At 43.9% G+C, this 20,712-nt stretch overlaps 1 protein-coding gene across 1 annotated transcript in view; it reads right to left on the reverse strand.

Moving 5' to 3' along the window:
• Positions 1-20,712, reverse strand: part of LOC115162606 (MAM domain-containing glycosylphosphatidylinositol anchor protein 1-like) — a 367,347-nt gene that overhangs the window by 22,567 nt on the left and 324,068 nt on the right. Inside the window, exon 16 of the mRNA XM_029714070.1 lies at positions 17,498-17,628. Coding sequence (XP_029569930.1) covers positions 17,498-17,628 — 131 coding nt within the window. The remainder of the gene's footprint in view (positions 1-17,497; positions 17,629-20,712) is intronic.

A 20,712-nucleotide genomic window follows, 5' to 3' on the forward strand; every position in this document is an offset into this window, starting at 1 on the left:
CCGAACTGTGCTTCTTCGAAAAGAAAGCGCATGGGCGGAGTTTCGATGGCGTACCCGAGCGCTGTGATAGCACGGCACCCACCCCAGCCTCGGATGCGTCCACCTCCACTATGAATGCTAGAGACGGGTCCGGGTGCGCCAACACGGGTGCGTCGGTGAACAGGGTCTTCAACTTCTTGAAGGCTCCCTCCGCCTCCGTCGACCATCGCAAACGCACCGGCCCACCCTTCAGCAGTGAGGTAATGGGAGCCGCTACCTGGCCAAAACCCCGGATAAACCTCCGGTAGTAATTGGCAAAGCCTAAGAACCGCTGCACCTCCTTCACCGTGGTTGGAGTCGGCCAATTACGCACGGCCTTAACGCGGTCACACTCCATCACCACCCCCGTGGTGGAAATGCGATAACCCAGAAAGGAAACGGCTCGTTTGGAAAACACACACTTCTCAGCCTTAACGTATAGGTCATGCTCCAGCAGTCTACCAAGCACCTTGCGCACCAGGGACACATGCGCGGAGCGGGTGGCGGAATATATCAGAATGTCATCGATATAGACTATCACACCCTGCCCGTGCAGGTCCCTGAGAATCTCGTCAACAAAGGATTGAAAGACGGCTGGAGCATTTTTCAACCCATACGGCATGACGAGGTACTCATAATGGGTACTAAAGGCGGTTTTCCACTCGTCTCCCTTCTTGATACGCACCAGGTTATACGCGCTCCTAAGATCCAGTTTTGTGAAGAACTTTGCTCCGTGAAATGATTCCACCGCCGTAGCGATGAGAGGTAGTGGGTAACTAAACCCCACCGTGATAGCGTTTAGACCTCTGTAATCAATGCACGGACGCAGACCTCCTTCCTTTTTCTTCACAAAAAAGAAACTCGAGGAGGCGGGTGAGATGGAGGGCCGAATGTACCCCTGTCCCAGGGATTCAGTGACATATGTCTCCATAGCCGCTGTCTCCTCCTGTGACAAGGGGTACACGTGACTCTTGGGACGCGCAGCGTTAACCTGGAGGTCTATCGCACAATCCCCCTGTCGATGGGGTGGTAATTTAGTCGCCCTCTTTTTACAGAAGGCGATCGCCAAATCGGCGTACTCAGGGGGAATGCGCACGGGGGACACCTGGTCTGGACTCTCCACCGACGTGGCACCTATGGAAACTCCTAGACACCTCCCTGAACACTCCTCTGACCACCCCTGGAGAACCCCGTTTCCACGAAATACGGGGATTGTGACCAGCCAGCCAGGGGACCCCCAGCACCACCGGAAACGCAGGCGAATCAATAAGGAAAAAACAAATGCGTTCCTTATGATTCCCCTGCGTTACCATGTCCAGTGGCACCGTAGACTCCCTGACTAGCCCTGACCCTAATGGTCGGCTATCTAGGGAGTGCACGGGGAAGGGGGAATCTAACGGCACCCGCGGAATGCCCAGCTTAATGGCAAGTCCACGATCCATAAAGTTCCCAGCTGCGCCTAAATCGACTAGCGCCCTATGCTGGGAAGAGGGAAAAAAATTAGAAAACAAAACAGGTAAGAACACGTGACCAACAGGGGGTTCTGGGTGAATCTGGTGCTGACTCACCTGGGGTGACCGAGAAGTGTTCTGCCTGCCCTCTCGACTCGCAGACTGGCTCCTCCAGCACCGGTCGGCCGTGTGTCCTCTCCGACCACAGCTGGTGCAGGAGGAGCCAGCTCCTCCGGTGTCCCTTGGCACGGCCCCCCCCACCTCCATAGGGGTAGGGGTGGGGGTGCACGAAGGTGGAACGGGCAGGACCCTCTCTGAACGCCCGCGGGCAGCCAGCAGATTGTTCAAACGAATGGACATGTCAATGAGCTCGTCCAGGGATAGAGCTGCATCTCGACAGGCCAGCTCCCTGCAGACGTCCGCCCGGAGACTGCATCTATAGTGGTCTATGAGGGCCCTGTCGTTCCACCCCGCCCCAGCAGCCAAGGTCCTGAACTCCAACGCGAAGTCCTGAGCGCTCCTCTTCTCCTGCCTGAGGTGGAACAGCCGTTCACCCGCCGCTCTTCCCTCCGGAGGGTGGTCGAACACGGCCCGAAAGTGGCGGGTGAACTCTGGATAATGGTCCCTCGCCGAGTCTGGGCCATTCCAGACCGCATTAGCCCACTCCAGAGCTCGGCCCGTCAGGCAGGAAACGAGGGCACTCACGCTCTCCTCTCCCGAGGGAGCAGGTCTGACAGTGGCCAGGTACAGCTCGAGCTGGAGCAGAAATCCCTGGCACCCAGGGATTTCCATTGTGGTTTGATCACCCTCATTGGAAAGCCATTTGGATGATGTATTTAAGGTCATTTGTCATACTGATTTCAGGTCATTTGTACTATTGATAATTATGATGAAGTTTCTGGTTCTTAGCCATATCTGTGATTTGGACCAATGAAGAAGGAGAGGGCGTTGCCTTTGACTAAGGGTAGGCTGCCTTAAGTCTATTTTCCTATGACTATATGGGTACAATAATTTTTCTTTATGGAGTTCTTAAGAGTAGTGATTTTAATTCGATTTTGTTATTTGAAATTTAGTTTTATTTTTTGACCAGTAGTAGTGTTTTTTTTTATACATTACTCTCATGGAGAGTTATGTGTTCAAAATGGGGGAGGGTACCGTCCTTTTGAGGTTTTGGTTTTAAGTTTCCACACCTTGAGTGATGTGTAGGAGTATATGGAGTGATCTGTGAAGGAGTGTATTGTTGTGTTGTTTGTTCTGTTCTGTTCCAGATGGGTTAAAGGTCTAACTTCCTGATCCTGTGGCTCTGCGATGAAGTTGACAGTGTGATGGGGAGTATAAGCCAATTTGAAAGAATAGTTTCAATAGAATGTGTTGTTATTCTCTTTGACATATGTTAAGACATTTGTATTAAGAATAATTGGTTAAAGTAATAATTTATCATATAGTTGATGAACTGAACTAAACTGTTGTTCTGATCTGTCCTCTCGAGGTTATCATGAAACGTGACATCAGATGGTATCTTAACGCATGGAAGAGATAATTGGACCGAACAGTGTGTGTACCTCAAACCCCCCTCTAACTGGCTGAAGAAGAGTGACAAAGGTGTTCAATACGGCCCTGTCCGCACCACTTCTGCCGAGAGAAATGAGTCCGAGCCAGCAACTGGTGTACAGCATCCAATCTAAGCTATCAACTGCTTTTCTCTCATGTTTTTCTCAGGAGTGTGCGAGGAGTCCACGTGGAGTGACCACGGGGAGAGATCTGTTCTAAACTTCTCTTAAGTTGCTGGTATACTGGTTGACGAATGGACAAGACATAATGGGTGGTAGAGGTGATGGCGACTCAAGTGAGACATTGAAATTGGGACCTTATCAAGGCCATCCACTTAGCTTTATAGTTCTATCTGAAGAAGACGAAAAGGACGCCAGAAGAATCAGTGCCTGAAGGAAGGGGTTGGTCAACTGTGCGCAAAATTGTTTTAGATTTTTGGGGTATCAGGTTGATGGTAGAGGTCTACACCACATAAAAATATAGTAATTTAGATTAAGAATGCATTGAGATACTGATCTGTATTATAATCGTGATAAAAAAGTTAATAGTAGAATTATGGGATAATTATACTGGATGTTAATATGTATATACATTCTGCCAATGTTGATGTGTGTTAAATTGAGTTTTTTTTACTTTGAGTGATAGGACTAATTTGAATCACTAAACAATGTCATTCTAAATTTTGGTTGGATAATTCATTGGGTTTTTAATTATGATTTGGAAACGGAATGATTTTTAAAACTGAAGGATTGATTTGAGTTGAGTATGTTAATAACTATATGAGTGAAGCCATTCATGTATTAGGGATTGATTGTTTTGATTGTTGTTATGAACTAAAGATGTTGACACTATTCTCAACAAGCCCTGGTGAATGGAGAGGGTGAACTCTGATCTGGAGAGTGAAACTGATCCTAATCTATTTGATCTATAGGCATTGCCTTATAAATAGTGGAATCATGATGCTTGTCTTGGGTCATGTTCATTAGGCACCAAGGGAATACATTTTACTTTAACCTCCCTGGGCAAGTCAACAGCCAGTCAACAGCCAGTGGAATCGCGTGGCGTGAAATACAAATACCTCAAAAATGCTATAACTTCAATTTCTCAAACATATGACTATTTTACACCCTTTTAAAGACAACACTCTCATTAATCTAACCACATTGTCCGATTTCAAAAAGGCTTTACATCGAATGCAAAACATTAGATTATGTCAGGAGATTACCCTGCCAAAAATAATCACACAGCCATTTTCAAAGCAAGCATATATGTCACAAAAACCAAAACCACAGCTAAATGCAGCACTAACCTTTGATGATCTTCATCAGATGACACTCCTAGGACATTATGTTATACAATACATGCATGTTTTGTTCAATCAAGTTCATATTTATATCAAAAAACAGCTTTTAACATTAGCATGTGATGTTCAGAACTAGCATACCCCCCGCAAACTTCCGGTGAATTTACTAAATTACTGTGACGACCCTCCCACTCTGTCTGCCGTATTCTCTCTTGTCCTTGTTTCTTTATTAGGAGGCCGGTGGGCGGAGTTGGAAGGGTCGTCAGATGAAGGGGAAACACCTGGGCTCAGGTGTTTCCCAGGATAAATGGACCTCTTCCCCATTCATTGAGGAGACTCTCTCCACACAGACACCTTGCTGTTTTTGGTTGTGTAGTTTTGTGGTTTTGTTGGTTATTTGCTTTGGCACCTTTCAACACTCTGCATTATTACATTCAAGTATGCAACACACTCACTTACACTACTGATTACTGATTACACATGCCATTGTTACCTTCTTAGTTGCTTTATTTAATAAATATATATTTTTGATACACCTTGTCTCCACGTTGTCTCCCTTTTGTTGCGAACCCTGAGCCGGTTCGTAACAAGTGGGGGCTCATCCGGGATCTTGAACTTGTGTTTGGGAGAAAACGTGGAGGTATGTTAACTTGAGGTACTTTGTTTGTTAGTTTGAGTTTGGTGCTCAGTACTGGTTGCCTTTGGTTGTTTTGTTTGTGTGCTGCGTTGGAGAGAGTACATTGGTTAGTTTTCAGGCCTCTGCCCAGCCTGGAAACACTTGTTGTACTCGCTGTTGGAACATTGGTCTGAGGTGAGTAGAATCAGCTGTGTACCTCGGTGGGAGATTTGGATAGGGTAGTGAAACTTACTACCTGGAGCTATAGTCTTTTTCCCCTGATAGGCTTAGCGACGTGTTTCATTTTGGAATATGTTGGGCATTGTTAATGTTTGTTATTTTTGTGTGGTGTCTGTGGACTGAGCAGTTGTCTCGGGAGCACATCCGTGGCTTGGTGGAATCTACCAGCGTGCTGGGGGGTTACTTCCTCGCCAGCGGGCTACAGTGCATAATTACCCACCGCAAATCTGCATGAAGACTAGGGTTGAGTTATTGTAGGTTTTGGGGAAGCTCCATATCTCATCTCTTTTCTGTGGTACCAGTGTGATTGTTTTTTCTCTTGTTGTGGTCTGATGTGCTCAGAGGGGTTGAGTGAGATTTTTTTTTCTCCCTTTCCTCTCTCTCTCTGACTATGGCGTCTAACTGTTAGACTTATGTACTAAAGAACAGCTGTTGAAGGTTGCTGAACACTACAAAATTGAAATTAGTGATAAACGTCTAAAAAATTCCATTAGGTTAATATTGAAGGCCAATCTGATGGAGAGTGGTATTCTTGACGTTACCACTGGGGCAGCCTCTGCTGAGGACTCGCCGTCTCCCCGATATGTCCCAATTACCGCTCCATCGGTTAGTCCTAGTAATCTTCTTTTTGAACAGCAGAAAGAGCTGCTTCTGTTACAGCTAGAGTACGATCGTATAAAATATGAAAAGGAATTGGCTGCTGATCGGTTAAAATATGAAAAGGAATTGGAATTTAAACAGGATATCGAGCGTGCTAAAATCAAGCTGCAACAAGAGCGACTAGAGTTGGTTAGGGAAGGAAAGCTCTCAGGAGAGAGTTTGCTCTGGGAAGGTGACCCAGAATTACTTAGGAATCGTTCCTTTTTTGGTCGTGCCCCGGACACATTTGACATTGTTGGGAATTTACGGTTGTTGCCTCAGTTTAATGAAAGGGATCCTGAGACATTCTTTTTGTTGTTTGAGCGTGTTGCTAACGCTAGGAGTTGGCCTGATTCTGATCGCACTTTGATGTTGCAGTGTGTGCTGACTGGTAAAGCTCAGGAAGCATATGCAGCTCTTAGTGTAGCGGACAGTGTCAGTTATGATAAGGTTAAAACGGCGGTGTTACAGATTTACGAATTGGTTCCTGAGGCTTACCGCCAACGATTTAGAACTTTAGAAAGGGATGATAAGCAGACTCATGTTGAGTTTGCGCGAAAATTATCTTCACAGTTTAATCGCTGGTGTTCCGCCTCTGCGGTTATGACTTTTCAAGGGCTGTGTGATCTGATTATGCTAGAGCAATTTAAGGACACAATCCCTGATTATATAGCGACGTATATTAACGAACGCAAAGTAAAGACTGTCGCTGAAGCTGCGGTTTTGGCAGACGAATATGTTTTGACTCACAAAAGTGTTTTTGTAGAACCCCGTACTTGGAGTGAGTGGGGGCGTTCGGAGAGATTTGAACCACGCTCACAGAGATACTCTGGTTCACGGGCAGAGTTTTATTCAACTAGGGTTGAGCCTGATTCCCGTGGTAAAACTGACTTTGGTCAAGAGTGTCACTACTGTCAAGGCTCTGGTCATTGGAAAAACGAATGTCCGGTTCTCAGGTCTAGGGGTAAAATCAGTACGTGTGCTAACGTTAAATCTAGGCCTACGGCGTTAGCTGCGTCTGTTCCACATCAGTTTACTCCTGAAACATTGTCTCAGGCCCAGGGCCATGTGAAAGTTCATATTGACCCAGGCTATTTACCTTTCGTTACGGAGGGTTTTGTGTCCATGTTAGGAAGTAAGAACCTAGTGCCAGTAAAAATCCTACGAGACACAGGTGCCTCGGAATCGTTTGTGTTGGAATCTGTGTTACCCTTCTCTGCTGAGTCTGATTCTGGGAATAGTGTTCTAATTAGGGGAATAGGTTTGAACAATCTGTCAGTTCCATTGCATAGACTAATGTTGGATTGTGGACTGGTGAAAGGTGAGGTTGTTGTGGGAGTGCGTCCTTCGTTGCCTATTGAGGGTATCGACGTTATCCTTGGGAATAACTTGGCTGGCGAGAGTGTGTGGCCTGTCGTGTTTCCATCTCTAGTGGTTTCCACTAAACCGTCACTTGTAGGGATTCCTGATGAGAGTGAGCAGAGGTTCCCAGCGGTGTTCTCTGCGGGTACAGTGACGCGGTCTATGAGCCATGGTGACATGGTCCCTGCTCCGGTAAATGTGAATACCACAAAGAAGTCTCTCACTGTTTTCCCTGTTATTCCGTTGTCTGTACTCATCTCCGATCTAAACAATGCGCCACGGATGGACCACACATTAGAAGAGTTGCGTGACCAAGTTGTGCCTGTGGAACAGTTGGGAGATGTCGCACATGGTTATTTTCCCCAAGAGGATGTTCTGATGAGAAAGTTGGTGTCTATAGGGGACGGTAAACCTGTTCGTTTGGCTGATAACGTTGCTTCCCTTGGTTCTGTTAATACTAGGTCTGTGCATGAGGAAAAAAATGTTCCTAGTCCCGATGATTGCATACTGCAGGGTAGATTAAAAAAATTCTGAGACACTGGATATTTTGGATGGCCCTTTCACTCAGCTACCTGTTGATGGGCGGAAAGAGCTGGTTGTTCTGATTCGGAAAATTCCAGGTTTGTTTTCTGTGACACATACACGTACAAACTTGATAGAGCATGATATTGACACTGGAAATGCTGACCCCATTCGTCAGCGGTGCTATAGAGTCTCTGTAGAGAAACTGCGTTGTCTGGATGCTGAGGTCAGGTACATGCTGCAGAGTAAGATAGCAGAGCCTTCTTTCTCTAGTTGGGCTTCTCCCTGTATCTTGGTCAGTAAAACGGATGGAACGGACCACCGTAATGTAAACGGAGTTACTAAGCCGGATTAATTTCCTCTTCCTTAGATGGAGGATGATGTTGATCAAGTCGGCGCAGCTAAGTTGTGAGCAAATTTGAACGGTTATTGTGCCATTGGCAGGGGCCACTGACGAGTAGGGCATATGACATTTTTGACTTTATTACATCCTCTAGTCTGTACTCGTATTCGTTATGAGTTTAGGACTATGAATCGTTGGGAAATGTTGTTTGCGTTGGTAGCTAATGTGGTCTCTTGTGTGCCCTGTTCCTGAGTGTTATGTGAGTGATCATTGTTGGGGGTTGTCATGTTCTAACTTTCCTGTCTGTTCCCTCCTGGTCTTGTGTTCTCCTTTCCTCTTAAATGTTGCTTCCCTTATATATAAAGGTTGCTGAGGACTGGGGAGAAGGAGGTTGGTTGGGGCAAGTGGAAGGTGAAAATATAACCTCTTGTAAATTTGAGACGCAGAGGTCTGTGAAAATTTGGGGTTGAGAGCCCTGTTAGTTTCTTTCCAAAAAGTTTAACCGTTATCAGTTGAACTACTCGGTCATGGAAAAAGAAGCGCTAGCACTCATTTGGGCGCTAGAACACTTTGAAGTGTATGTTGGGTCAGGAGTAGTACCTATTGTGGTCTACAACGACCATAACCCTCTCACCTTTTTCAGGTCCATGATGTGTCCTAATCAGAGGATAATGAGATGGTGTTTATTTTTACAATCCTTCCATCTAGATGTGAGGCATATCCGGGGAACTGATAACGTGATTGCTGATGCGCTCTCTCGTGCGCCCTGTTCCTGAAAATTTATGTGACTGACCGTTGTTTGGTGTTGTCGTGTTCTGTCGTTCCTGTCTGTTTCCTCCTGGTCTCGTTTTTTTCTTTCCTCTTAAAAGTTGCTTCCTGTGTAAAGGTTGCTGAGGTCTAGGGAGGAGGAGGCTGGTTGTAACAGAGGGAACTGTGAACACGTAACCCCTTTTCAATTTGGGAGGCAGAGGCTGGTGCGTTGTTCCGGGGTCCTTGTTGGTCCCCGGTTTTATGGGGGGGGTGTGACGACCCTCCCACTCTGTCTGCCGTATTCTCTCTTGTCCTTGTTTCTTTATTAGGAGGCCGGTGGGCGGAGTTGGAAGGGTCGTCAGATGAAGGGGAAACACCTGGGCTCAGGTGTTTCCCAGGATAAATGGACCTCTTCCCCATTCATTGAGGAGACTCTCTCCACACAGACACCTTGCTGTTTTTGGTTGTGTAGTTTTGTGGTTTTGTTGGTTATTTGCTTTGGCACCTTTCAACACTCTGCATTATTACATTCAAGTATGCAACACACTCACTTACACTACTGATTACTGATTACACATGCCATTGTTACCTTCTTAGTTGCTTTATTTAATAAATATATATTTTTGATACACCTTGTCTCCACGTTGTCTCCCTTTTGTTGCGAACCCTGAGCCGGTTCGTAACATTACTAACAATTAACGTTCACAAAATACATAACAATTATTTTAAGAATTATAGATACAGAACTCCTTTATGCAATCGCGGTGTCAGATTTTAAAATAGCTTTTCGGCGAAAGCACATTTTGCAATATTCTGAGTACATAGCCCGGCCATCACGGCTAGCTAATTTGACACCCACCAAGTTTGGCCCTCACCAAACTCAGATTTACTATAAGAAAAATTGGATTACCTTTGCTGTTCTTTGTCAGAATGCACTCCCAGGACATCTACTTCAACAACAAATGTTGTTTTTGTTCCAAATAATCCATAGTTATATTCAAATACCTCCATTTTGTTCGTGCATTCAGGTCAGTATCTGAAGGGCGAGCGCATTTCGTGACAAAAAATTTCAAAATACTCCATTACCGTACTTCGAAGCATGTGAAACTCTGTTTAAAATCAATTTTTTTGCTATTTTTGAGATGCCACAGAAGGAGAACAAATTGTCAGACAGGGCACTTCCTGTATGGAGTCTTCTCAGGTTTTGGCCTGCCATATGAGTTCTGTTATACTCACAGACACCATTTAAACAGTTTTAAAAACTTTAGAGTGTTTTCTATCCAAATCTACTAATTATATGCATATTCTCGTTTCTGGGCAAGAGTAGTAACCAGTTTAAATTGGGTACGTTTTTTATCCGGCCGTGTAAATACTGCCCCCTAACCCCAACAGATTAACTAGGAGTCACTACCTGGATTTGTCCAACAAGATATGCTAATGTTAGTTTCTGGGATGGAAATAGTCATTTCCAACATACCATGCTGTACCATTGGAGTGTGATGGATAACTAAAGCTTATTTTATTAAACTCCATTGTTGCATGCACTGCATTATGCATTAAATATGTACTTTTCACTGTCTATGACGATATAGCTTTGAATCTAATAAACTGTATGCATTTTTAGTTTTTCTTCATGGGTTCTTGCAGGTGACTGTGTATCATGACCTTACCAGACAAATTGCTAGAGTGCTTAGAAAATGTGTTGGAGGATACTTTTTCTTGGAAGGAGGCTGAGCATGCAATGAGTTGTTGTTTTTAATGCTTCTTGGTTTATGTAGAATATATGCATTTTCTACATGTGAATGAATGTTCTTAAATCTTGTAATTTTCTTTTAAATTGAGAGTATTCTCAAAATGGGGGATTATGGTGGCAAAATTGTAAGATTATGTTTAATACTTTTATTGCAAATCCCCATTTTATTTCAACAGAACAGAGTATTCTTAACTATTGTGTGTGTGTGTTCTACTGAGGATGGGCCTCTGGGAGATAACACTGATAGGAGATTTACGATGTCTTTTGGGTGATAAAACCTAAAGCACATTCCAGAACATGAGTTAATGTTTCTGTTCTATATCGTACCAGAGAGAGATGGTTCCAGTTTGGAGTAGGAGGACCAGACACTGTCTATACAATGAAAACTGTTGACACAGCAGACACTGTCTGCTATGTATTATAGGTATCTTTCTTACAAATCTTAACCTGTTAGGGCTAGGGGGCAGTATTAACACGGCCGGATAAAAAACGTACCCGATTTAATCTGGTTATTACTACTGCCCAGAAACTAGAATATGCATATAATTATTGGCTTTGGATAGAAAACACCCTAAAGTTTCTAAAATTGTTTGAATGGTGTCTGTGAGCATAACAGAACTCATATGGCAGGCAAAAACCTGAGAAGATTCTGTACAGGAAGTGCCCTCTCTGACCATTCCTTGGGCTTCTTGACTCTCTTTATTGAAAACTTAGGATCTTTGCTGTAACGTGACACTTCCTACGGCTCCCATAGGCTCTCAGAACCCGGGAAAAAGCTGAATGACGTCTTTGCAGCCCCTGGCTGAAAAACATTAGCGCCTTTGGTAAGTGGTCTATCAGAAGACAATGAGACTGAGGCGCGTGCACAAGGCGACCCCATGTTTTTATTTTCTCTCTCTTTGAACTAAAACACGGTTTCCCGGTCGGAATATTATCGCTATTTTACGAGAAAAATGGCATAAAAATGTATTTTAAACAGCAGTTGACATGCTTCGAATTACGGTAATGGAATATTTAGATTTTTTTTGTCACGAAACGCGTCGGGCGCGTCACCCTTCTTTACCCTTTCGGATAGTGTCTTGAACGCACGAACAAAACAGAGGATATTTGAACATAACTATGGATTATTTTGAACCAAACCAACATTTGTTATTGAAGTAGAAGTCCTGGGAGTGCATTCTGACGAAAAACAGCAAAGGTAATAACATTTTTCTTATAGTAAATCTGACTTTGGTGAGGGCTAAACTTGGTGGGTGTCTAAATAGCTAGCCCTGTGATGCCGGGCTATCTACTCAGAATATTGCAAAATGTGCTTTCACCGAAAAGCTATTTTAAAATCGGACATAGCGAGTGCATAAAGGAGTTCTGTATCTATAATTCTTAAAATAATTGTTATGTTTTTTGTGAACGTTTATCGTGAGTAATTTACTAAATTCACCGGAAGTTTGCGGGGGGTATTCTAGTTCTGAACGTCACATGCTAATGTAAAAAGCTGTTTTTTGATATAAATATGAACTTGATTGAACAAAACATGCATGTATTGTATAACATAATGTCCTAGGATTGTCATCTGATGAAGATCATTAAAGGTTAGTGCTGCATTTAGCTGTGGTTTGGGTTTATGTGACATATATGCTAGCTTGAAAAATGGGTGTCTGATTATTTCTGGCTGGGTACTCTGCTGACATAATCTAATGTTTTGCTTTCGTTGTAAAGCCTTTTTGAAATCGGACAGTGTGGTTAGATTAACGATAGTCTTGTCTTTAAAATGGTGTAAAATAGTCATATGTTTGAGAAATTAGGGTAATAGCATTTCTAAGGTATTTGAATATCGCGCTACGGGATTACACTGGCAGTTGAGTAGGTGGGACGCAAGCGTATTGGAGTGGTATTGGAGTGGCCATCACAAAGCCCTGACCTCAAACCTATAGAAAATTTTAGGGCAGAACTGAAAAAGCGTTTGCGAGCAAGGAGGCCTACAAACCTGACTCAGTTACACCAGCTCTGTCAGGAGGAATGGGCCAAAATGAACACAACTTACTGTGGGAAGCTTGTGGAAGGCTACCCGAAATGTTTGACCCATGTTCAACAATTTAAAGGCAATGCTAGCCTCTATGGGCTAGGGGGCAGCATTGAGAATTTTGGAAAAAAGATGTGCCCATTTTTAACTGCCTCCTACACCAACTCAGAAGCTAGAATATGCATATTATTGTTCAGGTTTGGATAGAAAACACCCTAAAGTTTCTAAAACTGTTTGAATGGTGTCTGTGAGTATAACAGAACTCCTATGGCAGGCAAAAACCTGAGAAGGTTTCATGCAGGAAGTACCCTGTCTGACAAGGTGTTGTTGTTCTTGCTTCTGTTTATTGAAGAGTCAGGATCTTAGCTGTAACGTGACAATTCCCAGGGCTCCAATAGGCTCTCAGAACCAGGGAAAAACCTGAACGATGACGAGGCAGCCTCAGGCTGAAACACATTATCGCCTTTTCCAAGTGTCCCATTAGGTGACAATAGAATTAGGCGCGTACGCGATTCGCCCCCGTGGAGTATTTTCATTCGGCTGTTTAGCTAATTGCAGATTCCCGGTCGGAATATTATCGCTTTTCTACGAGATAAATTGCATAAAAATTTATTTTAAACAGCGGTTGACATGCTTCGAAGTACGGTAATGGAATATTTAGAAATGTTTTGTCACGTTCAGCGCCATGCGCACAACCGTGATTTACAATTCTGATAGTGTCTAGAACGCACGAACAAAACGTCGCTGATGGAACATAACGATGGATTATTTGGGACCAAATCTACATTTGTTATTGAAGTAGAAGTCCTGGGAGTGCATTCTGACGAAGAACAGGAAAGGTAAGACCATTTTTCTTATAGGAAATATGATTTTGGTGAAGGCTAAACTGGTTGGGTGTCTAAATAGCTAGCCCGTGATGGCTGGGCTATGTACTTAGAATATTGCAAAATGTGCTTCATCCGAAAAGCTATTTTAAAATCGGACATATCGAGTGCATAGAGGAGTAATGTATCTATAATTCTTAAAATAATTGTTATGCTTTTTGTGAACGTTTATCGTGAGTAATTTAGCAAACTGTTAGTAAATTCCCCGGAAGTTTGCGGGGGGTATGCTTTTTCTGAATGTCACATGCTAATGTGAAAAGCTGGTTTTTGATATAAATATGAACTTGATTGAACAGACATGCATGTATTGTATAACATAATGTCCTAGGTGTGTCATCTGATGAAGATCATAAAAGGTTAGTGCTGCATTTAGCTGTGGTTTGGGTTTTTGTGACATTATATGCTAGCTTGAAAAATGGGTGTCTGATTATTTCTGGCTGGGCACTCTCCTGACATAATCTAATGTTTTGCTTTCGTGGTAAAGCCTTTTTGAAATCGGACAGTGTGGTTAGATTAACGAGAGTCTTGTCTTTAAATAGCTGTAAAATAGTCATATGTTTGAGAAATTGAAGTAATAGTATTTCAAACGTTTCAAAAATCGCGCCACTGGATTCAACTGGCTGTTACGTAGGTGGGACGAATTCGTCCCGCCGGTCCGATAGAGGCTAGCAAATACTAATTGAGTGTATGTAATTGTGTATGTAAAGAAATGAAAGCTGAAATAAATAATTCTCTCTACTACTATTCTGACATTTCACATTCTTATAATAAAGTGGTGATCCTAATTGACCTAAGACAGGCATTTTTTACTAGGATTAAATGTCAGGAATTGTGATAAACTGAGTTTAAATGTATTTGGCTAAGGTGTATGTAAACTTCCGACTTCAACTGTACATATGATATGAGAAATGCAAGATATGTAAACATTATTAAAGTGACTAGTGTACCATTTATCAAAGTGGCCAATAATTTTAAGTCTGTGTATATAGGCTGCAGCCACTCTGTGCTAGTGATGGCTATTCAACAGTCTCATGGCCTTGAGAGAGAAGCTGTTTTTCAGTCTCTCTGTCCCAGAGCCCTCACCTCCTCTCTGTAGGCTGTCTCGTCATTGTTGGTAATCAAGACTACTACTGTTGTGTCGTCTGCAAACTTGATGATTGAGTTGGCGGCATGCTTGGCCACAAAGTCATGGGTGAACAGGGAGTACAGGAGGGGGCTGAATACTCACCCTTGTGGGGCCCCAGTGTTGAGGATCAGCAAAGTGGAGGTGTTGTTGGTCTACCTTCACCAGCTGGGGGTGGCCCCTCAGGAAGTCCAGGACCAAGTTGCACAGGGCGGGGTTCGGACGCAGGGCCTCGAGCTTAAAGATGAACTTGGAGGGTACTATAGTGTTGAATGCTGAGCTATAGTCAGCATTCAGCATACTTACATAGGTATTCCTCTTGTCCAGATGGGATAGGGCAGTGTGTAACGTGATGCCGATTGCATCGTCTGTGGACCTATTGGGGCGGTAAGCAAATTGAAGTGGGTCTAGGGTGACAGGTAAGGTGGAGGTGATATGATCCTTGACTGGTCTCTCAAAGTACTTCATGATGGCATAGGTGAATGCTGCGGGGCGATAGTCATTTAGTTCAGTTACCTTTGTATTCTTGGGTAAAGGAACAATGGTGGGGACAGCAGACTGGGATAGGGAGAGATTGAATATGTCTGTAAACACACCAGCCAGCTGGTCTGCACATGCTCTGAGGACGCGGCTAGGGATGCCACCTTAGCACGCAGCCTTGCGAGGGTTAACAAGTTTAAATGTCTTACTCACGTCGGCCACGGAGAAGGAGAGCCCACAGTCCTTGGTAGCGGGCCGCGTAGTTGGCACTGTGTTATCCTCAAAGTGGGCAGAGAAGGTGTTCCGCTTGTCTGCAAGCAAGACGTTGGTGTCTGCGACATGGCTAGTTTTTCTATTGTAGTCCGTGATTGTCTGTAGACCCTGCCACATACGTCTCGTGTCTGAGCCAGTGAATTGCGACTCAAGTTTGTCTCTATATTGACATTTTGCCTGTTTGATTGCCTTGCGGATGGAATGACTACTCTGTTTGTATTCTGCCATATTCACACTAGCAGGTTGCTGACTGGCAAACCAATATGTGCACTTTCCTCTACTGTAAATACACACGTTCAAACACAGGCATGTAGGTAAAGCCCCGCCTTATCTCAGCTCACTGGTCACCATAGCAGCACCCACTCGTAGCATGCGCTCCAGCAGGTATATCTCACTGGTCACCCCCAAAGCCAATTCCTCCTTTGGTCGCCTTTCCTTCCAGTTCTCTGCTGCCAATGACTGGAACAAACTGCAAAAATCACTAAAGCTGGAGACTCATATCTCCCTCACTAGCTTTAAGCACCAGCTGTCAGAGCAGCTCACAGATCACTGCACCTGTACATAGCCCATCTGTAAATAGCCCATCTATCTACCTACCACATCCCCATTCTGTATTCATTTATTTATCTTGCTCCTTTGCACCCCAGTATCTCTACTTGCACATTCATCTTCTGCACATCTACCATTCCAGTGTTTAATTGCTATATTGTAATTACTTCACCACCATGGCCTATTTATTGCCTTAACTCCCTTTTATCTTACCTCATTTGCACTCACTGTATATAGACTTTTTGTTTTCTTTTGTCCTACTCTATTACTGACTGTATGTCACGACTTCTGCCGAAGTCAGTCCCTCTCCTTGTTCGGGCGGCATTCGGCGGTCGACGTCACCGGCCTTCTAGCCACCGCCGATCCACTTTTCATTTTACATTTGTTTTGTCTTTGTTTGACACAACTGATTTCAATCCCACAATTACTTGTTCAGTATTTAACCCTCTGTTCCCTCATGGTTTTTTGTGAGTGATTGTTTATTGTATTTTCGGTCTGTCATGGTGTGCGTGTATTTGTTACTTTGTATATTTGACATTTTGAGTATAAATACGTTGATTACTCATATCTGCTGTCCTGCGCCTGACTTTCTACACCAGCTACACCTAGGACCCTTTACACTGTATGTTTTGTTTATTCCATGTGTAACTCTGTGTTTTTGTATGTGTTGAATTGCTATGCTTTATCTTGGCCAGGTCGCAGTTGCAAATGATAACTTGTTCTCAACTAGCCTACCTGGTTAAATAAAGGTGAAATAAAAAAAATAAAATAAAATGTACACATACATAAGAGCCGTATATCCACACTCTTACAATGACCCAGATAAGACACAGATGTACACACACACGAACGCACACACACATGCATGCACACCCACTCACTCAGGAATGTACACACACACACACACACACACACACACACACACACACACACACACACACACACACACACACACACACACACACACACACACACACACACTATATAGACTTGATTCAGCACAAACGGGAGACCTGGAGAGATGAGATGGAGCCCTGAGCGGTAATCACTGCACACTACACACACTGAGTCAGCGCTTCAGCATGCCTGACTTCTATAGGAATGAGTGGGAGTAAAGTGCAACTGAGGCTCCTGTGGAGCCGAGTGGACCTCCATAGCGTGCCAACCAGGAATATCAGGCTTACTCATGACCAGGGACAGGCAGGACGACTGCATTTGGGAAAACATATTTACATTTTAGCAAGTTTTTGCTATTTGTTTTTGTAAACAAATCACTTTATTTTGTACAATAAAGCACTGAACATTCTGTGGATTACCCATTCTCATCATAAATCATTGGTGTCCTGTAAAAACCTTGGGTAAAACTTTATTTGGACTATCCGGACTATCCAAGTAAAGTGTGAGCAAACCTGTGTCAGAATTGTTTTTGATTTCATTTTTTACATTAGTAGTCATCGCCCTACAATGTGCTGTGAAAGTTTCTCGACTCTCAAGTTCATTTGAAAACGAAAACTTTAAAATTAACATTTTTCCAGAATGCTGATGAAAGATAATGCAGTCATTTGAATATTTTGTCAATACGGTACATTTTTGTCCAGGCATGCTCGTGGACGGCCTTACCTGGAAGGGTCCGCTAGGGTTGACAATGATGTTGGCCTGGTTCCAGTCAGGACCCTGGTTCCCAATCAGGCTCCAGACCTTAGTGTCCACAGAGGCGATGCTCTTCACCCTCAGCCACACGTCCAGGGTACCTACATGTCGGGGTAGAGAGGGGAGAACAGAGCTAATTGAGGGGCTTTGGAGGGGGGTTTGTGTGTGTGTGTGTGTGTGTGTGTGTGGACTTGTTCTTCTATCCTTGTGGGGACATTTCCCACATCCCATGAGGACAAAGACTATTTAAAAATTAGGAGTTAGGGTAAGGGTTACAATTAGGGTTAGGTTTAGGGTTAGGGAAAATAGGAACAACAACAAAAATTGGTCCCCACGAGGCTAGAAAAACAAGCGTGTGTGTGTGTGTGTGTGTTCAGTTTCTGTCTATTTTCACTGTTGTGTTTTGTACCCCAATCTAAGTTTATTAGATGTAAGTTGATTAGAAGTTAATTTTCCTTTTCTGCTGAGAGCACTTTCCTTTGTTTCTGCGCCCTGCCTAGATTTGAGACTGAATAATATACTGCTCAAAAAATAAAGGGAACACTAAAATAACACATCCTAGATCTGAATGAATGAAATAATCTTATTAAATACTTTTTCTTTACATAGTTGAATGTGCTGACAACAAAATCACACCAAAATAATCAATGGAAATCCAATTTATCAACCCATGGAGGTCTGGATTTGGAGTCACACTCAAAATTAAAGTGGAAAACCACACTACAGGCTGATCCAACTTTGATGTAATGTCCTTAAAACAAGTCAAAATGAGGCTCAGTAGTGTGTGTGGCCTCCACATGCCTGTATGACCTCCCTACAATGCCTGGGCATGCTCCTGATGAGGTGGCGGATGGTCTCCTGAGGGATCTCCTCCCAGACCTGGACTAAAGCATCCGCCAACTCCTGGACAGTCTGTGGTGCAACGTGGCGTTGGTGGATGGAGCGAGACATGATGTCCCAGATGTGCTCAATTGGATTCAGGTCTGGGGAACGGGCGGGCCAGTCCATAGCTTCAATGCCTTCCTCTTGCAGGAACTGCTGACACACTCCAGCCACATGAGGTCTAGCATTGTCTTGCATTAGGAGGAACCCAGGGCCAACCGCACCAGCATATGGTCTCACAAGGGGTCTGAGGATCTCATCACGGTACCTAATGGCAGTCAGGCTACCTCTGGCAGGCACATGGAGGGCTGTGCGGCCCCCCAAAGAAATGCCACCCCACACCATGACTGACCCACCGCCAAACCGGTCATGCTGGAGGATGTTGCAGGCAGCAGAACGTTCACCACGGCGTCTCCAGACTCTGTCACGTCTGTCACATGTGCTCAGTGTGAACCTGCTTTCATCTGTGAAGAGCACAGGGCGCCAGTGGCGAATTTGCCAATCTTGGTGTTCTCTGGCAAATGCCAAACGTCCTGCACAATGTTGGGCTGTAAGCACAATCCCCACCTGTGGACGTCGGGCCCTCATACCACCCTCATGGAGTCTGTTTCTGACCGTTTGAGCAGACACATGCACATTTGTGGCCTGCTGGAGGTCATTTTGCAGGGCTCTGGCAGTGCTCCTCCTGCTCCTCCTTGCACAAAGGCGGAGATAGCGGTCCTGCTGCTGGGTTGTTGCCCTCCTACGGCCTCCTCCACGTCTGCTGATGTACTGGTCTGTCTCCTGGTAGCGCCTCCATGCTCTGGACACTACGCTGACAGACACAGCAAACCTTCTTGCCACAGCTCGCATTGATGTGCCATCCTGGATGAGCTGCACTACCAGAGCCACTTGTGTGGGTTGTAGACTTTGTCTCATGCTACCACTAGAGTGAAAGCACCGCCAGCATTCAAAAGTGACCAAAACATCAGCCAGGAAGCATAGGAACTGAGAAGTGGTCTGTGGTCACCACCTGCAGAACCACTCCTTTATTGGGGTGTCTTGCTAATTGCCTATAATTTCCACCTGTTGTCTATTCCATTTGCACAACAGCATGTGAAATTTATTGTCAATCAGTGTTGCTTCCTATGTGGACAGTTTGATTTCACAGAAGTGTGATTGACTTGGAGTTACATTGTGTTGTTTAAGTGTTCCCTTTATTTTTTTGAGCAGTGTATATTGGGTTCTCTTATTAAGCACAAAGTAGTAGCGGTAATTCAATGCGTAAGTTAGGTTGGCTGTCTCCCTAGCTTAATGCTCCCCACCCACTTCACAGGAGAGACATTTGAACGTAATCTTTTTTTATCAAAATGTTTTTTTTTTCTTCTGAAATGACATCTTTCATGTGCCTTAATAACAAACGTGTATGCCATCTGTAAATACGAATACAATTGTAACATTTCGAGCTTAGCACCTGATGTCACAGGAAGGCCAAAAAGATAATCAAGGACAACAACCACCCGAGCAACTGCCTGTTCACACCGCTACCATCCAACAGGCGAGGTCAGTACAAGTGCATCAAAGCCGAGAGACTGAAAAACAGCTTGTGAGACGCTGCTGCCTACATTGAGACCCAATCACTAGCCACTTTAATAAATGGATCACTCGTCACTTTATACAATGCCCCTTTAAATAATGCCATTTTAATAATGTTTACCTATCTTACATTACTCGTCATATGTATATACTATATTTTATACCATCTATTGCACCTTGAGTATGCCGCTCGGCCATCGCTCATCCATATATGTATATGACAGTTAAAGTCGGAAGTTTACATACACCTTAGCCAAATACATTTAAACTCAGTTTTTCACAATTCCTGACATTTAATCCTAGTAAACAATGCATGTCTTAGGTCAGTTAGGATCACCACTTTATTTTAAGAATAATAGTACAGAGAATTATTTATTTAAGCTTTTATTTCTTACATCACATTCCCAGTAGGTCAGAAGTTTACATACACTCAATTAGCATTTGGTAGCATTGCCTTTAAATTGTTTAATTTGGGTCAAACGTTTCGAGTAGCCCTCCACAAGCTTCCCACAATAAGTTGGGTGAATTTTGGCCCATTCCTCCTGACAGAGCTGGTGTAACTGAGTCAGGTTTGTTGGCCTCCTTGCTCACACAAGCTTTTTCAGTTCTGCCCACAAATCTTCTATAGGATTGAGGTCAGAGCTTTGTAATGGCCACTCCAATACCTTGACTTTGTTGTCCTTAAGACATTTTGCCACAACTTTGGAAGTACGCTTGTGGTCATTGTC

The sequence above is a fragment of the Salmo trutta genome, chromosome 25, assembly GCF_901001165.1.
Source record: "Salmo trutta chromosome 25, fSalTru1.1, whole genome shotgun sequence".
NCBI lineage: Eukaryota > Metazoa > Chordata > Actinopteri > Salmoniformes > Salmonidae > Salmo > Salmo trutta.